The following is a 17,867-nucleotide window of genomic DNA, read 5'->3' as shown; positions in this document are numbered from 1 at the left end:
CTAGATTGAATCAAACTTTATTCCGTTGAAAAGTTTGAACAAAAGACGCTCGTTAAGCATGTTTATAACTTTCAGCTTGAGTTTATGCAGTATTTACCAAGCTGCCACGTACTGGTATTTACCAAACTGCCACTGCAGTTAATTACAAGACTGCCACTATTGCAATATTACGAAACTGCCATTGCAGCAATATTACCAGATTGCCACTGCTGTTAATTACGAAAACGCCACCAGCAGCGTAAACTCGAACAATTTAGAATACGAGCTGACCCGAAAAAAAAATATTTCTCCAAATATTCCTTTGAATGGGTTAGACACGCGTTGACAACAAACTTTGTCAACAAATTTACCAGACTAGTTCGATAAAACTTGCTTCCACTTAGGCCCGTTTGACTAATAATAGTCAATGACCAAATGCCAAACAACCAGTTAGTCAAACAACAAATTTCTATGCAACCTACAGCCCGTTTGACTAATAATAGTCAATGACCAAATGCCAAACAACCAGTTCGTCAAACAACAAATTTCTATGCAACCAGTTCGTCAAACAACAAATTTCTATGCAACCTACAAACTTTCACCACTTTTGATTAAACAACGAATCTGACCCGAGCCTCTAACTTTCACTTCGAACTTTGATTTTTGCTCGTTTAAAATTTTGAATCTTCACTTTCTGGCCCGTTTGACTAAAGAAAGTCAACAACCAATCTTTTAACCAAATTTCGAACAATTTTTCCAACTTTGCCCTCGCGTTCAATCCGAATATCTAACCCGCACCTCAAACTTTACTCGTTTAAACTCTTTTTTAATGAATGTCTAAACTACCCGTCAGCTTCTGATTAATCTCAATAAAATTTGGAACAAATGCACTCAAAAGTTAATCTGTTTGTGAATTCCTCTTTCTAATTAAAGATCACCATTTACGACAACAATATATCAATTTTTGTATCCGTGTGTAAAGTAACCAAAACCACAATAGTGAGTGCCAATTCCATTTATTAATTGACAATAACTACCACCACCACTTTAGTCTTTAACGTATGAACAAAAGAAAATTATTCCCAGTCAATGAATGTGTTGGTGATGTAAGCAAATATATATTGCCATGACGTCAGAGAATGAAGACCTTCAACGTATGAGCTATCAATTCAGAATATGAACCACCAAATTGAACACGTAGTCTTGAATAGAAATGACGCGAACTCAAATTGAACCATAACTGGAACGCGAACTCAATAGCCGGATTATGCTTATTTGCAGCATCTTCGGTTACGTCGCCCGAATAACTTGTTTTCCGTCTGAGAATTCCGTTACTGCCATAGTTCCGGAAAAAGTTGTTAAGCTCGCCGGAATTACGGTTATGGCCGGAAACACGTCGGGAACTAATAAATCTCAACCAGAGATCAAATTAATCACAAAATTTGACTCGAATTCATCCATATAACAAACCTAAACAGTCCTCAGTATAAAAAAAACTGATTTTGATCTGAAGAGTATGCCGGAAACACGAACGTCGCCGGATAATTCAGTTACACGCCGGGAAAACGGTTTTCACTGTCGGAAAACTCAAGAACACAATAAAACAGCAAATTAAACTCAGTTTTGAACACGAAATCGATCGTATATCAATCCTAAACAGTTCTATACGTCAAATATCAACCGATTATAGTCCGAATCAACCGAAAATCAAACTGATGAACACGAACATTTCGGAATCAAAATTGAGCATGTTAGAAGTAACGATTTAACACGATATTCAGCGATTAGATGTAGAATCGAGCACCGAAAGCTCTGATACCACTTGTTTTTCCCGATGAGGATCGATGAACTCGATATTGATCTACGAAACCGAAAACACACTATGTTTGTTTCGGTGCGTTTCGGTACTAATAGATGAACGAAAACAACCGAGCGTGTACAAAAGACGTAAATATTAACTCTTTGAAGCAAAGACGTAAATATTAACTCTTTGAAGCTCGTTATAAATTTCGGCAGAGTAACTGTAGAAATAGGAATCGGTTTCTCGTAAAGTATACAGCTAACTAACTCTTAGCAGTGAACCTATTTATAGTAAAGTACTCATTCGTTAAATGTGACATGCCCATTCGTTATATGTAGACTTCAAATACTCATTCGCTGTCCATACTCTCAGCACTTAGTCATATTTTATGTATTAACAGACTCCCCTTTGACACTTGCTAGAGTTTGTTAAGCTTTATTCCTTGTTGCTTTCAATTGATCTTCACGTGTGTCTATATACAGATAATGCCATGCAGAAAATGCACTAACATCAAGCGTGACGTTTATAGATTTATGTTCTTATCGTGTTCATTCCCGTTTTGTTTATTTGATAAGGTGAGTATTTCACTCCCCTTTTTACTTATTTTAAATCTTTTGGGGACATATGCGTATTTACAATATTTACTTATTATTAGTATTCGCATTTGCAACTGTTAACCGTGTGTGATATCAATTGTGTGCCTAACTTGCTACTTGTAAATTTGCTTATTTGAACGCATTCGAGGAGGTCCAACATATTCACTTTTAGTATGATCATACGACTGTCGTAGTGACCGGTGTCCAATCGCATGACAATGGTTTCACCGACAACTCACTCATAGTAACCAACGCCCGATTCGCATGGCAACGATTTTGCCCATGTTTTATTATATGTTTGTATTGTCTATATGTTATGGCTTAATTGTATACCACATTAAGGACCATTTGCTCATTTACTAATAATATATTGTATCTCAAATTAACTGGTATTTTACTCACTCAACCTTGTGTTGATAAAACTATTTTATTTTATACGCATATGCATGTTATCGTTTGAATTTATTCAAAATTGGTGAAAAATACAGGGTTATAGTTGCTAGAGAATAAATCAAGACTTAGAGTTGTATTTATTGTTTTGTTTAATGAGTTGTACTTTGTTATTTGAAATTATCTGAATATTTAATTTTTGTTAATAGATATATTGCCACATTTTAAATTATTGCATGATAGCACCTTGAGAGCTGTGTGCAATCAGCTCACGTCCCGGCATTTCCGCATTACGTTGGGGTGTGACACTTTTATAGGCATTCGGAAACTTCTCCGGGGAAACCTAAGCTTCTTAAGGGGAAATGGCCAACTCCTCTTTCAGCTTATGTAGACTGGTAATACCATATTCGTGCAACATGCGTTCTTCTTTTGTCTGCCATGTTGTCACTCTTACTTTATGGCAGATGCCAACTTCATGTCAGTCATGACTTTTTCTGCGATTTTAGTATAGCAAGAGCTCCCTTGATCAACTTAGGAATCTTGCGAAGCTCCTCCATCTGACAGCTTGTATTTGTTGCTTTTATATTCCTAAGCTTTCCTAGCTTACGAGTGGGTAAGAGTACCCACGTTATCAGTATGCGTTTGCACATATTATTTGTAAAATGTTCTATATAAGCAATATCATATTATTTTCTTAATTATGAAAGAAAATAAGAAATTTCCTTAGCCTTTCCTAGTTATTTCTAACCTTTTGATTTGATGTTTCGAACATATACACATGTGGTACAAGTTCTTTAATAGAATATTAGGCTTCATTTTAATATTTTTTAGTTTACAAGATGAAAACTCCCATCCTTCGTCAATGAGTTTTAGTTCAACTAATATTAGAGGGGAAAATCCAACGGTTTTTCACTCTCTCGTTTCGTCTTCCCATCTATGATTTATATGCAGGTAAGATTGGATCGAATGCTGCCATAAGGTCTCAAGTTCGATTCCGATCTAACCTTATTATAGTGTAGTGGTTTTTGGGCAACGGGTTTTCCCGAAACAGAAGATCATGGCTTGGTGAATTTGGACTACCTAACATCGTCTGCAATCATGGGCTGTGAAGTTGTCTTTTGCTATTGAATTACCTCGGATTGTTAGACTTTATTAATTTTTCATTAAAAAAATCTATACATTTCTCCCAAGGTAAACGGTTGGAACTCAAATCAAACGAAATTTAAAAATCAAACATGTATAGTATAATATTAGTTTTGACCGGCAAAAACAACTATATAAATTAATCACAAAGGAAAGTGGGGAAATGAAACTAGAAAAGGCCAAATTACAAGAGACATGAATTAATAAAATAGCCGACACATTACACAATGATAATTTTAAGAACATACTAAAATTAAAATAAAATAATAACCCTAGTAATTTAAAAAACGCAAACGTAAATTGCAAAAATAATATAACTAGTTCTCATGATTGTTGGATGGTCGATGTGTGTAAATATATCCAATAAAAGTTAATGATACAAGTGTGCTAAAATCGTATACAAGTTACATATTTTGAAACTAACTAGGTTTTATTGAGATTTATCTCGTGATATTCATGAAGAAATATAAACATCGTGAAATTAGATTTAAAAAAAGAATACAAATTTAACGAGTACAAGTTATTACTAAACAACTAGATGATGTGCTTAATTAGTTACAAATTAAACCTAATAAAAAATTAATTGATTTTCCCATCGCCCCTTACCTCCACTTCGTGGAGCATTTCACAACCACGCTTCACGCACGTGGTCCACATATTTCATGACATGGATCAATGCTACAGTTCTTAACTTGATAGGTATGATTTCAATAAAGACTTGTAACTGAATCTAACACTTACATAAGTTTATTAACTACTTTAAGTTTGAAAATATAAAAATCAATGCAATTTAAGTTTCTAAGTGTAAACTTTATCATTTAATTTATTAAACAAAATCAAAAACTTTGATTCGCTTAAGTTTAGTTCAAGTTCGACTTTTAATCAAACCAAAAACCATATAAAAATAAAGGATACAAAAGCAAGCCAACCATAAATACCGTCATATTCATGCATAGTTGCATATTTATTTTAAAATAAAGACGTCACATCATTCCTTAAATGCGTAGTCCTCCTAAGGATTATGATTAGTAATTTATTCTAAATTATTGTTATCTTTATTATTATTATAATTAAAATTATTATATTATGTAAATAAAAATTTGTTTTGTTAAGATATCAAGCAATGACTAGATTAATTCTCACTTCTCAAGGCATCTTGTACGAGAATATTGAATATTCCCCTCGTGCGTATTAAATCGCAGTTTCTAGAATTTGTTTATTTTCCAAACATAAATACGGTCTATTTCTCTTATTCCCCTTCATTTTTATTTTATTTTTCAGTTATATTGCCAAGCCGAATTTAATGCTGGTCATGGTTTCTGAATCGTTTTTTTTTGTACACCTTTACGTTCTTTCATGAAAGGACAATCAATGGGTAAGTACAATCAATGGGTCCGGTTTGAGACATGTTTAGGTAATCTCAATCACATATCAAATTATAAAAAGCTTGTCCTAAATTCAGGCAGGACTGGCTCTGAGAATACGAAAATAATTTAGGCCGAAAGCGAAAAATATTTTGGGCCTTAAGTAAAATGAGTATTTTTTGGGTTTAAACAATTTAATTTTTAAATGGGTATACTTGGTTATGATTTGAGTTGTATAAAAACTTTTGTATAATTTAGTCTTAAACATGTCTCAAATGAGAATAGATACCACAACATTTGGTCGGGAGTCATGTCCATTTGCCACTAAACCAAGCTAGTTGTTATGTAATTGAGTTTAAACATTAAATATACTACTATTTTTCATAAAAAATACATAAATATTTTTTTTGAAAAAAAATTGGGCCTAGAGTGGTGTCTGACTGGGGGCCGTCGACCACCCAACCCCCCTAAGGGCCGACCCTGAACCCAAGCTAAAACTCGTCAAGTATCAGCCATATATGCATTTTCGGGTATATCATTGAATCTTAAATATATATAAATGAAACTTTTAAAAGGTCTCTGGTTGCTTTTACATTCTCTCAAGCCACTAGATTGTTTTATTTGTAAATGGATACATTTTATGCAGTTGACCCGAATTCACGGTTATGAGTCTCAGCAAACCCACATAACCCTTAAACGGGTTATAACATCTCATTAAAATTAAAATTAATCTCACAAAATACCTGATATTAAAATCATATAAGGTAGAGATATACTAAAAACTAATATCCAATTATATATATATATTATTTATAATTAATTAACAATTTTATAGTAAAAGAAATAAGTGGATCATAGGTCTCGCCAAACCCATATAGCTTTTAAACTGAATTATAATATATCATTTGTTTGTGAAACCCTTTCATCATCAAATTCTAAGTATATTATTAACTTATTTACAATAAATAAAATTAAAATCCAAAAAAATATTATAAATGAATAATGTTGAACAACCCCGTAATTTGAGGGGTTAAAAGCTAGTATATTATACAGAGTGTATACTTAAAATAACAAAATTATATTGGGTGTATATATAACGTCGAGTATATGTTATCAAGCAATCGGACCGGATAAACATCACCAACCCAATTCTATCAATAAACAAAATATCTATATCTATATATAATAATAATATCACACTCAAATCAATCAAGGTTATATTATATAGCTTCAAAACAATTTAGCCCTTTTCACTTTATTTAGGAAGAATAGAGGAGAGTATATTCATTCATTCATTCATTCATTCATTCATCATTACAACCTTTTTTTGATTTCACTCACACATTCATATTCAACTGTCTTATTATAACTATTCACTCTTCAATTTAAGTTAGGGTTTATGTTTCACTCTCAATCACAATATTATGTTTCCAATTTAGGAGCTTGATTTTGGGGGAAAACATATTCTAATCCGTTGATATTATTAACAATTTTCAATAGAAATGAACATATGTAGGGCTGTGGTAAGAATATATTGTGATTGAGATGGCGGGGGAGGGTGCGCGGGTAAGGAGGTGGTTGAGGATAAGGTTTATGTGGCTGTGGGGAAGAGTATGAAAGAGAGCCAGTTGACTCTGCGATGGGCGTTAAGTAATTCGGGAGGTAGACGGATATGCATGCTTCATGTTCATCAGCCTGCAGACAAGATCCCATTTAGTAAAATCTCTTTCCTTGACTTTTCTTACTATACACGGTTGGATAATAATTCATAAACATGTACATGATTCTTTTTTTTTATAGAAAACCGTTTAATTCGAGCTAAATAATGTTTGATTTATATTGAAAGGGGGTTGCAGTGCAGCTTGTTGACTGGTTATATAACTCTTTACTGTAATTGTTTGAATGGTTATGAATGAAACCATGTTGGGACTAATTGATGAAAATGTCTTATGAACAAACTTATTTTTTTTTTAAAATAACAAAACGCTTTATAAAAAGAATTACAGAAATCATTATTATTTAATAGGAGAGAAAGTCGGGAAGAAAAAAATATATAAAGAATTAAAGAAATATGTATAATTAATAGAAGAGAGAGGCGAGAAAAAAAGGTATTTTTCAGATGCGTTTATGTGCACATATGTTAATGTTTGTTCTAATTTTCAGTGGGCACAAAGTTTCGGATAAACCAGCTTGATGCACATCAAGTAGCAGCGTACCATGAAACAGAGAGGCAAGATATGCTCCGGCTTCTTGACAAATATAAACAGACATGTCTGCAAGCAGGGGTATTGTAAATGATTTTTGTGGAACCTTATTGTTGCTAAGGGGATGTGGATCTGTATTTTGTAAATGATTATCTGATTATTATCTTTTAAAGTCAGTTTAGTATTTTGATAAACAAATCTTTCTGCTGATTATCTGACTGTTGCGATCAAGTTATCAGCTTTCATAGTTTCATACCAGTTGGCAAAAAATCATCATCATCATCATCGTACTCAGTATATCCCACCAATAGCAAAGCTATGGTAGGGTCTGAGGGGGGGTAAGATGTAGACAGCCTTACCTCTACCCCATAAGGATAGAGAGGCTGCTTCCGATGAGACCCCCGGCTCGATAGTAGTTTTGCATCAAGCCTTGGACATAAGGCACATAGCACTCAATCATCGGGACACCGGCTGATCGGTGCATGTACCCTTGTCTTTCGGCTATCAACGCCACTAAATGATGCCTGATTAGTTGGCAAAAAAAAAAAACCGATTATTACTACTTATTTACTCGGTTCCTTTAACTTACTTTAAGAGGCTTTACTCACATTTCATAAGCTATCTTTTTTTGCCAAAGTCATTTTTTTTACTTTCTTATTCGAATATCACAACTTTACACAAAAAGGACCTACCCAAACATTGTTTTCTGCAACTAGTGGGGTTATAATTGATTATCAATTTTTGTTTACTCAATGTCGCATAATCATTTCCAATATACACACTCCGAACACCCCTTAAATCCATTCTAGCTCCTAACCCTTCTTTGTGGGATCTTGATTCTTCAAATTACTCAGGTGTCTGCTGAAACACACTATATTGAAATGGATTCTATTGAGAAAGGAATTGTTGAATTCATTCTTCAGCATAATATCAGAAGGCTTGTGATGGGAGGAGCTGCAGATAAGCACTATTCAAGGTATAAGTTGTAAGAAAGCTTTCATTTTCATTACTTGTTTGTATACGAGTATCACACTTTCATGTTTATCATACCTTTGAACATACAGGAAAATGGTTGACTTGAAGTCCAAAAAGGCCATCTATGTACGCTTGGTTGCAGATCCTTCCTGTCAGATTCACTTTATATGCAAAGGAAACGTCATATTTACCAGGTATGCATAACTTTTTACTTGTCTAGTCGTCTGTGTTGCATGTTGTACTACGTGTGTACGCATACAAAAACGCTGTTAGAAACAATCGTAAGTTGCTATGTCAATGCAGGCCGGGAAGGTTGGATGGAGTCGGTGTCTCGGTTTCATCTCCATCAGTTTTACCAAACACAAACTCTGATTCTGGAGACAGTTCATTGAGGTCAAGATCTATTACTGAAGGACAGAGTACTATATTACAGCTCAATAGTCCAGCTCAGGACTACCGCCGAGTCATGTCTGACAATCGTGGGACCAGAATGTCACCAACTTTCAGTATCGAGTCAACTCCTGCAGCTAGGTTATCTTCAGAATGGAGTGGGCTTTCACAAAGAAGTCCTTCCACTGGTTCGCGATTGTCTACATGTTCTAGTGAAACGGTGGATGATTCAGGATTGATCCCATATGCAATAAGTGAAGCTGATTCAAACTACCGTTCTGTGGCTGGATTTAAAGACGATGTTCAAAACCCTTCCCCTCCAAGCGTCCTGGTATGTAATACCATTTCTTGAATGTGTACACACAATTTTATTTTAATATTTTTAACTGAAACTTTATTAAGAGTTTATTTGAAACTTTAGCAGGAAAGGGGAATGAATGATGAACTTTATGAGCAGCTTATGCAAGCCATGGCTGAGGCAGACAATTCCAAACGAGACGCGTTTGAAGAGTCTCTCAGACACAGGAAAGCAGAAAAAGATGCTATTGAGGCTAAACGCAGGGTAAAGTCTTTTTGTCAAATATTCTAGATTATTATATATAAATTAAACATAATCAATCTATAATAAACAAACCAGGATTCTTAAAAACAAATATATCAATGGTCTAAGAGTAGTGGTGCAATCTGGTCTGAGCTGGCTTGAGCCTGTTTATAATCTGTGCGGATGCACAATTATGGGCTCAGCTCATTTTGGTCAGCAGCACCGACCTTATGTGTCACCATGATTGTGTATCATGATGAAGCATGCATGCATAAGTTAAAATCTTCTAATGAAACATGTTTAAAGTCAAATATGCATTTAATGCGTTCAAAATGAGTAAGATTTTGGCACTAAGGAACGCTTTCTGTTCATTTTCTTTATATTTTAATATAAATAGTGTGCCAGGTATGTTATTATTTTTATAATCTTCTATGATGTTTATTAAAATGATTTTAGAAGGTCTTATGCATTAAAAGTACAATTAAGGCGGTTTTGACCTGTTTTCGTGTTAGTTAAAATTTTAATCTTATCTGTTTGACTTATTGATAAAGCATAACCCGAATAGACATATTTATAAGTAAATAATGAGTTCACAGAGTTGATTTTGTTGCCATAATCATATAGGTTAAAGCATCTGAAAACTCGTATACCGAAGAATTGAGACGAAGGATAGAGGTTGATGAAGCCCTCAAAAAAACCAAGGAAGAACATGAAAATATTAGAAGGGAGCTTGATGAAGTTTCAGAAGAACTCCGCTTGGCACTTGAACAGAAACTACATCTCGAAAGTCAAATTGCTGTTGCTAGCCGCTCGGTGCAGGATCTAGAAATGAAAATGTTTGATGCTGTTGGCCTTTTGCAGACATACAAAAAGGAACGTGATGAATTGCAGGTAGAGTGTGATGATGCACTTAGATTATTAGAGGAAATGAGGGAGAAACAGGCAGATGAAGCCTCGTGTTCAAGTGCCTCTCAGTTCTACACTGAGTTTTCGTACTCGGAAGTCAAAGATGCCACTCGCAACTTTGACCCATCTTTCAAGATTGGAGAAGGGGGCTATGGAAGTATTTATAGAGGTTTTATTCGGCATACTGAAGTTGCCATTAAGATGTTGCACTCGCATAGCATGCAAGGGCCCACCGAGTTTCAGCAGGAGGTATGGTGGTTACAAAAACTCTATTGTTTAAATTATAATTTAATCTTTTAAATATAGATGTTGCACTCGCATAGTATGCAATGCTTTCAGAACTGGACCGCCTGGCTACCAATCAGAGCGTAGTTCAATTTTTTTAACTTTTTTCCCTTTCCAAAGGACCATGTATCGATCTATTTTACTACTTTAAACTCTATGTCTTCTCAATTAAGTTTTCATACCTCAGATTCACACGAATAGTAATACATTTCTTTATTTTAATTTAAATTTGTCATATATTTATATGTTCAGCTTAAAAGTATCTATGATGTCTTTGATTTCCTTTTTTTTTTGCTTCATACACATGTTCTTAGAGCCGAGGGTCTCTCTGGAAGCCACCTCTTTATTCCTTTGGATAGAGGTACGGTGTGCCTACATCCCACCCTCCCCAGACCCTACCTATAGCTCTGCTGTCGGTGGGATTTTACTGGGTATGATTGATTGATTGATATATATATGATGTCATCTGGTTTCTTAATTTAAAAAAGTATTATGACTAGTGAACCCGTAAGGCTGCCAGTTCGTTGATTGGCTTGGTTATGAAAACTTGGTTATAACTTATAAGCATTAAAATACACTTTCGACGACTTTTGACTTGTTTCCCCAATTGAATTAAGGCATAAATTATCAATTATGTTTTTTGTGTCCATAACTAAATGACCCTATACATAGGAATTATGAGGGGTTGATTATTATTCTTACTTCTTGTATCACAGAGTTTGATCGAGTGTCATTAAGGTAGTTTGGTTTAAACATATCTGGAACATAAGCAGTTATCCATCTTGTTTTTTAGAATTGTTCGTTCTTTTTTATTTTCAGTTTTTGTTTAATTTCTTCCTGGTTGCTATGAGTTTGACCCAGTTGATTAGTTTTGTTTCTAAATATGGTCTGCTAATTCAGAACTAATGTATCTGTGCTCGTTGTTGACTTTTCAGGTCAACGTTTTGAGCAGACTGAGACACCCAAATCTTGTAACCCTAATCGGAGCCTGCCCGGATGCCTGGATAATCATCTACGAGTATCTTTCCGGTGGAAGCCTCGAAGATCGCCTCAACTGCAAAGACAACACATCCCCATTTTCATGGCAAACCAGCATCAGTATAGCCACCGAACATTGTTCCGTTCTCATTTTTCTTCATTCATGTGCTATCGTTCACGGTGATTTAAAACCGGCTAACCTCCTTCTAGACAAAAACATGGTCACAAAATTAAGCGACTTTGGAATATGTCGTGTTCTCTCTCAAACCGAACTTTCAAGCAATAACACATCTTTTTGTTGCCGAACCGATCCGAAGGGTACGTTTGTCTACATGGACCCTGAATTTCTTTCTACCGGGGAGCTTACTTCGAAGTCAGATACGTACTCATTTGGTATCATATTATTGAGATTGTTAACGGGTAAACCCGCTTTGGGGCTAACAAAGGAAGTGCAGCGCGCGCTTAATGAAGAAAATTTGAAAAACATATTGGATCCAACGGCTGGAGATTGGTCATTTGTGCAGGCACAACAGTTGGCTCTTTTAGCAATGAGTTGTTGTGATGTTAGAAAAAACCGGCCCGATCTTGCATCCGAGGTTTGGCGGGTGCTTGAACCTATGCGGGTCTCTTGTGGGCTTTCATCTTTTGGGTTTGGGTCAGAACGAGAAAGCCAGATTCCGCCTTACTTTATTTGTCCAATCTTTCAGGTTTGTTTACACCTCTTAACTGCGTTGTCTAATTTCGTGTATACGAGCAGAGCTCGACCTCGTTTAATTTACGAGAGCTCGAGTTCCGCATGGTTTGAACTTTATTTCTAAAGCCCTAGCTTGATTCGTGAGTAGTTTTTCAAGCTTGGGCTTGGATCACGCTCGGGTTGTTTGTTTTTTATTATTTTTTATACATTTATAGTTATTTTTTATATATGTTAAAGTTTATTCACAAGGCAAACGGGCAACAAGCTGCTCCGATACCCCTTTTATATATAATCTGATTATAATTTTTATAACATAATATATATTTATAGTTATATGTATCATAATTCTATATAACTTAATAATCTTTATATGAATATATATTTAATATATAAAATAAAAGTTATATGAATAATTAGGTCGTTTAGGCACACGATAAGTAAAGCTCGGGCTCACTTACTAAAATGACTTCTTTTTAAGTTCAAGCTCGGGCTCGAGGTCATTTAAGCGTAGCTCGATTCGAGTAGTTAGTGGCCGATCTCGAGTTGCTTACGAGCGGCTTGGCTCATCTATGCCTCTAATCTCGATCAAGCTTTTATTTTGTTGGGCCTGCTTGAAACTAAAGTCAACACGTTAAAGAGTGAAACATTTGGTTCAACATGTCTGGATGAAATTTACAGGAAGTTATGCAAGATCCAGTGGTTGCTGCGGATGGGTTTACTTACGAAGCAGAGGCTCTAAAAGGATGGTTAGACGGTGGTCATAACACCTCACCCATGACGAACCTTGAGTTAGCCAATTCCAACCTTGTCCCAAACCGTGCTCTTCGCTCTGCCATTCAAGAATGGCTCCAGCAGCCATAAACCTTTATCTTTCACATTTAATTGTCATATAGTTACGTATATGTGTATATATGAAAAAGGTAGCGATTGTATACGGTGGTTATCGTGACAGATGGCATATTTCGCATATTCTTGTGTATATGTGACGTTTTGTGATTTTTGCCAACTAGTTCTCTATTGAAAATGCATGACAGGTTGCCTTCGCATAAGCGTTTTTCTCCATTATTGCGCGTGTGGGTGCTGCTCCGAGCAGTTTTAGTTTTTCATGGACATGTCCCCGCCTCTGGGGGCATGAGTCGGGCATGAGACTTACTCTGACTCAGTTTTCTTTCCTGACAACGTCATTCCTAGTGGTTATTGATTCTTCATTTGTTTAGCCTGGTTTCTTGTTTTTAAAACCTTTTAGTGAGTGTTTGGTTATTTATACACATAAGATCATAATCTTGTTTGTTATCCTTTGTTTTGTATGTTTTTCCTCAGTTTCTTGCTAGCCTTTAAAGTAACAAGATTAGTAATAATGTTTAAAAGTCACATATATGGGCACTAAGGTTATGATTTTATATCAATCTTAGCTACTTACTTTAACTTCTAAATGTTAACACTAAATGTTAACAAAAGTGATAGGCATGTGCAAAATAACTGAGGGCATTATTGTCATTACGTCATTCTCATTCAAATACCTGTGTATATAATACTAATACTCTAATATGTGTTTGACATAATATTTCAAAAATTAATGAAAGAATGCCATGTAGACGTGCACAAAAAAACCGGTTCCGGAACCTAACTAGTGGAACCGAACCGGAACCGGTTCCAGTTCCAACCCGGTTGGTACAATATCCGGTTTGGGTATTTTTGTACCCGAAAATCGTACCTGGTTCTCATATTTGTATGTTAGTATCAGTTCCAACCCGGTTCCTACCCGGTTCTTAATTGTAACCGGTTCGGTTCGTACCCGGAAAAACCGGCTCCGGCGGGTTTTTTTTTGAAGAGTCAAACAAAAGTCAAAGTAGCCGTTGGAACCGGTTCCAACGGTAATATAGCCGTTAGAACCGGTTTTTTAGCCACCAATTAGCCGTTGGAACCGGTTCCAACGGTAATATAGCCGTTGGAACCGGTTTTTGATGCCCAAACCTATATATAACTTGTTTTCCACCACTAATTTCACCACCAAACTCAAAAACAAACTAAAATACTACTCCTTTAGCAAACCCGTTCCGTTACCCGACCATCCAACTAAATATTATTATGGCACCCATCAAAAAAACTAACAAGAAGGCTAAGAAGAGTGTTTTTGTTGCCCCCGTTCCTGTTACGGAGGACCCAAGGGTTGTTACGGTAGTCAACCACAACCGCAACCAAGACATATGGAAGAATTGGGATTTGATTGTGGATGACGAAGGTTATCAAAAGGCTCGTTGCAAACTATGTGGTTCAATATTAAAGCACGATTCCAACTCTACTTTGAGAAAGCACATCGAGAAGCCATATTGCAAGGCGTTGAAAGGGATTGGCGCGACCGATCAAATTGACTTGGGTAAAGATGGTACACTATTTCGTTACAACACGACTCAAGTTCAAGATAGAATGACAAAGTTCGTTATTCAACGAGGTTTGCCGTTTAACCACTTTGATGACCCGGAGTTGACGTCGTTGATTCGCGAAACTCTACAACCGAGATACACTCATGTAAGTCGTACTACCTTAAGACGTCATTGTATCAGGTTGTGGGAGTGTGCTAAAAAGAGTTAATCGAGTCTTTTCATTCTTTAGAAGCCATGGTTAGTTTAACTACCGATGTTTGGTCGGCACCACACGGGTTGCCCGAATCATACATATGTGTCACCGCTCATTGGGTTGATCCGGTGACATGGCAATTGATGAAACGCACCATCGCTTTTGAAAACTTCCCGTTCCCACATACCGCCGAAAAATTGTTTGAATTACTTGATGAAGTTATAACGACTTACAACTTGAGAAATAAAATATTTTCGATTTCGTTTGACAACGCTTCAAACAATACTAAGGCGGCTGAAAAATTTATCATTAAATATTCACCACCTTGTTTCGGGGATTTTTTTCATGTCCGATGTGTTGCACACATCATCAACTTGGTTGTTCAAATAGGTCTTGACAATGAAAACATTTGTGATGATTTAAAATACTTTAGACTTATGTTACAAGATGTCTTCAAAAGTTGTAAAAGAAGACATCTTGAATATAAGAACTATTGCAAGTCGGTTGAAAGAAAGTATTTGGGGCCGAATTGGGACGTTCCAACCCGTTGGAACTCAACTTGTCATATGTTAAAGTGTGCTTTTGCCCAACGCCAAACTTTACAAGCTTTTCATAACAATCTTGTTGAAGAACGCGAGGCCGATATGTTTCCGGAAAGTGTTTGGGTCCAAGTCGGTTATTTGTTGGAGTATCTTGACGTGTTCAAAAAGTCAACAACAAAATTATCGGGGGTCTATTACCCTACTAGTTGTTGGGTTTTGCAAGAATTGTACTATATGTCTTGTGTTTTTAAAAGCTTTGCGGAGAAGAACAAACTCTTCGAAAATATTGTTGCGGTGATGAAAGAAAAGTTCATAAAATATTTTGAAAACATACCGCCGGTCTTTACTTGTGCCGCCGCATTAAACCCCTATTGAAATGTTAATGGGGTTGAAACAACGATTGAGGAAATATTCGATAACTTAGGTATGCACGAGATTGACCCGAAGTTGTCGACGGAAGCGAATGACAAGTTCAACAAAAACCTTCAAGACCTTTATGACCATTATTTTCAAATGTATGGTCCAAGCACGAGATCGTCTTTTGTGAAAAAAACAACAACTAGTAGGCCGTGCAATGACCCACTTATAAACTTGATGAATGGGATTCGTGAATCGGCATCTAAGAGGCAAAGAGGAAACACACCAAGTAGCGAACTTGGTCGATATAGTGGAGCAAACTATGTTGAGGGCGCAACGGTCGACGAAATTCGCAATATTGATTTGTTGGCTTGGTGGAAAGGTAAACAAAACGAATTTCCCATTCTATCCGCCATGGCTCGTGATTTGCTTGCCGTACAAGCCTCAACGGTTGCTTCCGAATCGGTTTTTTCTCTTAGTGGGAGGGTGTTATCTATGCGAAGAACAAAACTAACTTCCGAGTCTCTAGAGGTTTGCATTTGCCTAAAGGACCATTTGGATGCGGTGGATCGTGTACAACACAAGGCGAACTTTGAAGACGAAATACCAATAGAGCGTCATATTCATGATGAGGAGGCGGAGGACGGGGTTTCTTCCGATAACGAAGACGAGGGTGAAGACGAGAATGAAGACGAAGAAGAGTTGTAATTATTTGTTTTGGTAAAATTATTTGTAACTTGTTCAACTAATATTTAGTTTTGATTTGTTTTATTATAATTACTTTTGTTACTCATGATTAATTTTTGTTACTTTTTTAATAACGACGAACATTTTATTTATTTAAAAAATAACTATTACAAACATTATTAAAACATAAACGATACTAAACATAACAACTAAAACATAAAAAAAAAGTTCGTCGTTTTAATCCGGGAATACTTATTTTTGGGTTGTAGAGCCGGACGACTCTCCCACTTCCGTTTTTTTAGCATCCAAACTTCTTTTCTCTCGACAATACTTATTCGTATGTTTTCGTAATGTCGAGTTGGACCCTGCTTTAAGAAACTTCGAGCAATATTTGCAACGTGCCAACTCATGTGAGTCGGTCATGAGACACAAATCATAATGAACCCAAACATCGGGGCATCTTGTTGTTTCGATCACCATAACAACGTCATCATTAGTTGCCATTTGTTGTCGGTTTAAGGTTAATTGTGGTTTGGAGTGTGTTTTATAGTTTTGGAAGTGGTTTAACAAGTACACAAACAAACCTTGCTATTTAGAGTAAAAAAATAACCTATTTATAGTTAAAAAACCGGTTCCAACGGTCAAAAACGGCTATATAGCCGTTGGAACCGGTTCCTAACGGCTATAATATTTAAATTTCAAAAAAAAACCGGTGGAACCGTTTTTACGTAAAAACCGGTTCCGGTTCATACCCTACCCGGTTCTTAAAAGTTAGCATATCTGGGCATCGGTTCGGGTCGGGAACCGAACCGGTTCTTGATTGGAACCGGTGCCATTTTACAACCCGGTGTGAAAAAACCGGTTTCGAACCGGTTCTGGTTTTCCAGTTGAACCCGATTTGTGCACCTCTAATGCCGTGAGAGTTAAAACAATGAGGTTTTAACTTTATAAGTTAAATCGATTGCTCAAACACATGCCTGTTTTTTTTTATTTTTCAAATATAATATATTTGGGTTTTCATTTTGCAATGAAAATAACTTACATATATAGTAATTTGGATACATTTAATTTGACTTTTATTTTAGATATAAGATAAAACTGATTTTTACATTTACTCTAAACGAGTGAGTTATGACAGTACATTATGTTGTTTCGGTTTTGAGTAAAATATATATCGAAACTTAGATAAAATAAGTATATTTGGAATTTTATAAAACATTATATCTAATAAACATAAAATATGTTAGTTCGATCGAAAACCATAAAAACCAATGTGGCACTGGTTCCAATAATACCGAAATCGACATTGTTTGATCCGTATTGGTACTGTTGGATTCATCGCCGGCAACAATCAATATAGTATACGAGAGAAAAAGAATTATTATTCTAAACACAACTTAGTGGGTTACGATACCCGTGCTTGGTATAGTTTATGATAAAAAAGTTTTTAAAACTAGA

General features: G+C 35.8%; 1 protein-coding gene across 1 annotated transcript; it reads left to right on the top strand.

The window, feature by feature from the left end:
* The first annotated feature begins 6,843 nt into the window (after window positions 1–6,843).
* LOC143571681 (U-box domain-containing protein 33-like) lies at window positions 6,844–13,306 on the top strand. The gene is made up of 9 exons (XM_077057043.1): window positions 6,844–6,989; window positions 7,437–7,558; window positions 8,332–8,453; window positions 8,542–8,646; window positions 8,756–9,173; window positions 9,264–9,404; window positions 10,008–10,538; window positions 11,510–12,259; window positions 12,925–13,306. Exons 1-9 carry the CDS (start codon window positions 6,887–6,889, stop codon window positions 13,105–13,107), a joined length of 2,475 nt encoding a protein of 824 aa, XP_076913158.1. The 5' UTR covers window positions 6,844–6,886; the 3' UTR covers window positions 13,108–13,306.
* Window positions 13,307–17,867: the final 4,561 nt, after the last annotated feature.

The sequence above is a fragment of the Bidens hawaiensis genome, unplaced genomic scaffold, assembly GCF_021521415.1.
Source record: "Bidens hawaiensis isolate Kalapana, Puna unplaced genomic scaffold, B.hawaiensis_p1.1 tig00025460_1, whole genome shotgun sequence".
NCBI lineage: Eukaryota > Viridiplantae > Streptophyta > Magnoliopsida > Asterales > Asteraceae > Bidens > Bidens hawaiensis.
The sequence above is the reverse complement of the archived record's forward strand: the minus strand, read 5'-3'. Positions and strand labels throughout refer to the sequence as shown.

Excerpts from the sequence above, each read along its gene's own strand:
- LOC143571681 (XM_077057043.1), top strand. The coding sequence starts at position 6,887 with ATGAAAGAGAGCCAGTTGACTCTGCGATGGGCGTTAAGTAATTCGGGA. Across the intron at positions 8,647-8,755 it reads GGAAACGTCATATTTACCAG|GCCGGGAAGGTTGGATGGAG; the intron begins GTATGCATAACT and ends ATGTCAATGCAG. Across the intron at positions 10,539-11,509 it reads CCACCGAGTTTCAGCAGGAG|GTCAACGTTTTGAGCAGACT; the intron begins GTATGGTGGTTA and ends TTGACTTTTCAG.